General features: G+C 49.7%; 1 protein-coding gene across 1 annotated transcript in view; it reads left to right on the forward strand.

Moving 5' to 3' along the window:
* Positions 1–652, forward strand: part of LOC103204760 (olfactory receptor 6T1) — a 13936-nt gene extending 13284 nt beyond the window's left edge. The window contains 2 exon segments of the mRNA XM_007949964.1: positions 52–99; positions 102–652. Coding sequence (XP_007948155.1) covers positions 52–99; positions 102–652 — 599 coding nt within the window.

Below are 652 nucleotides of genomic sequence, written 5' to 3' on the forward strand. Positions count from 1 at the left end.
ATCACCTCTCCCTCCAGAGACCCACAGCTGAGACTGGACCTCGGCACTTCATCTTGGCTTTCATGTCTCTGGATCGTTACTTAGCAATATGTAGACCACTCCGACGCTGATGAGTGGTCATGCCTGTTCCTGACTAGTGCTAGTCTCCTGGCTAGCTGGATTCCTCTGGGTCCTTTGTTTCACTGTTCTCATGTCCAGCCTATCTTAATGTGGTCCCAACTGCATTGACCACTTCTTTTGTGACAGTTAGCCCTTGCTGAGGCTTTCCTGTGGAAATATATGATTGCCAGAGCTGGTGGCTTTCATGCTCTCTACAGTGTTACTTGGCTCTCTAGGAATGACATCAGTTTCCTCTGCCTGCATTCTGGCCACAATTCTCAGGTCCACCACAGCTGGTGAACAGAGGAAAGCCTTATCTACTTGTGCCTCACATCTTACAGTGGTGATCATTGCCTACGGCAGTTCCATCTTCCTTTACATCCACTTGTCAGAGACCCAGTCCTTATTGTTCAACAAAGGGGCCTCTGTCCTGAGCTGCATTGTCACCCCCCTCCTGAACCCATTCATCTTCACTCTCTGAAATGACAAGGTGAAGAAGGCCCTGAGAGGCATCCTGTGGTGGCATGGACTCACTGCTGCTAGGAGACTATGA

The sequence above is a fragment of the Orycteropus afer genome, unplaced genomic scaffold, assembly GCF_000298275.1.
Source record: "Orycteropus afer afer isolate SDZICR_OR568_19922 unplaced genomic scaffold, OryAfe1.0 scaffold00258, whole genome shotgun sequence".
NCBI classification, from domain to species: Eukaryota; Metazoa; Chordata; class Mammalia; order Tubulidentata; family Orycteropodidae; genus Orycteropus; species Orycteropus afer.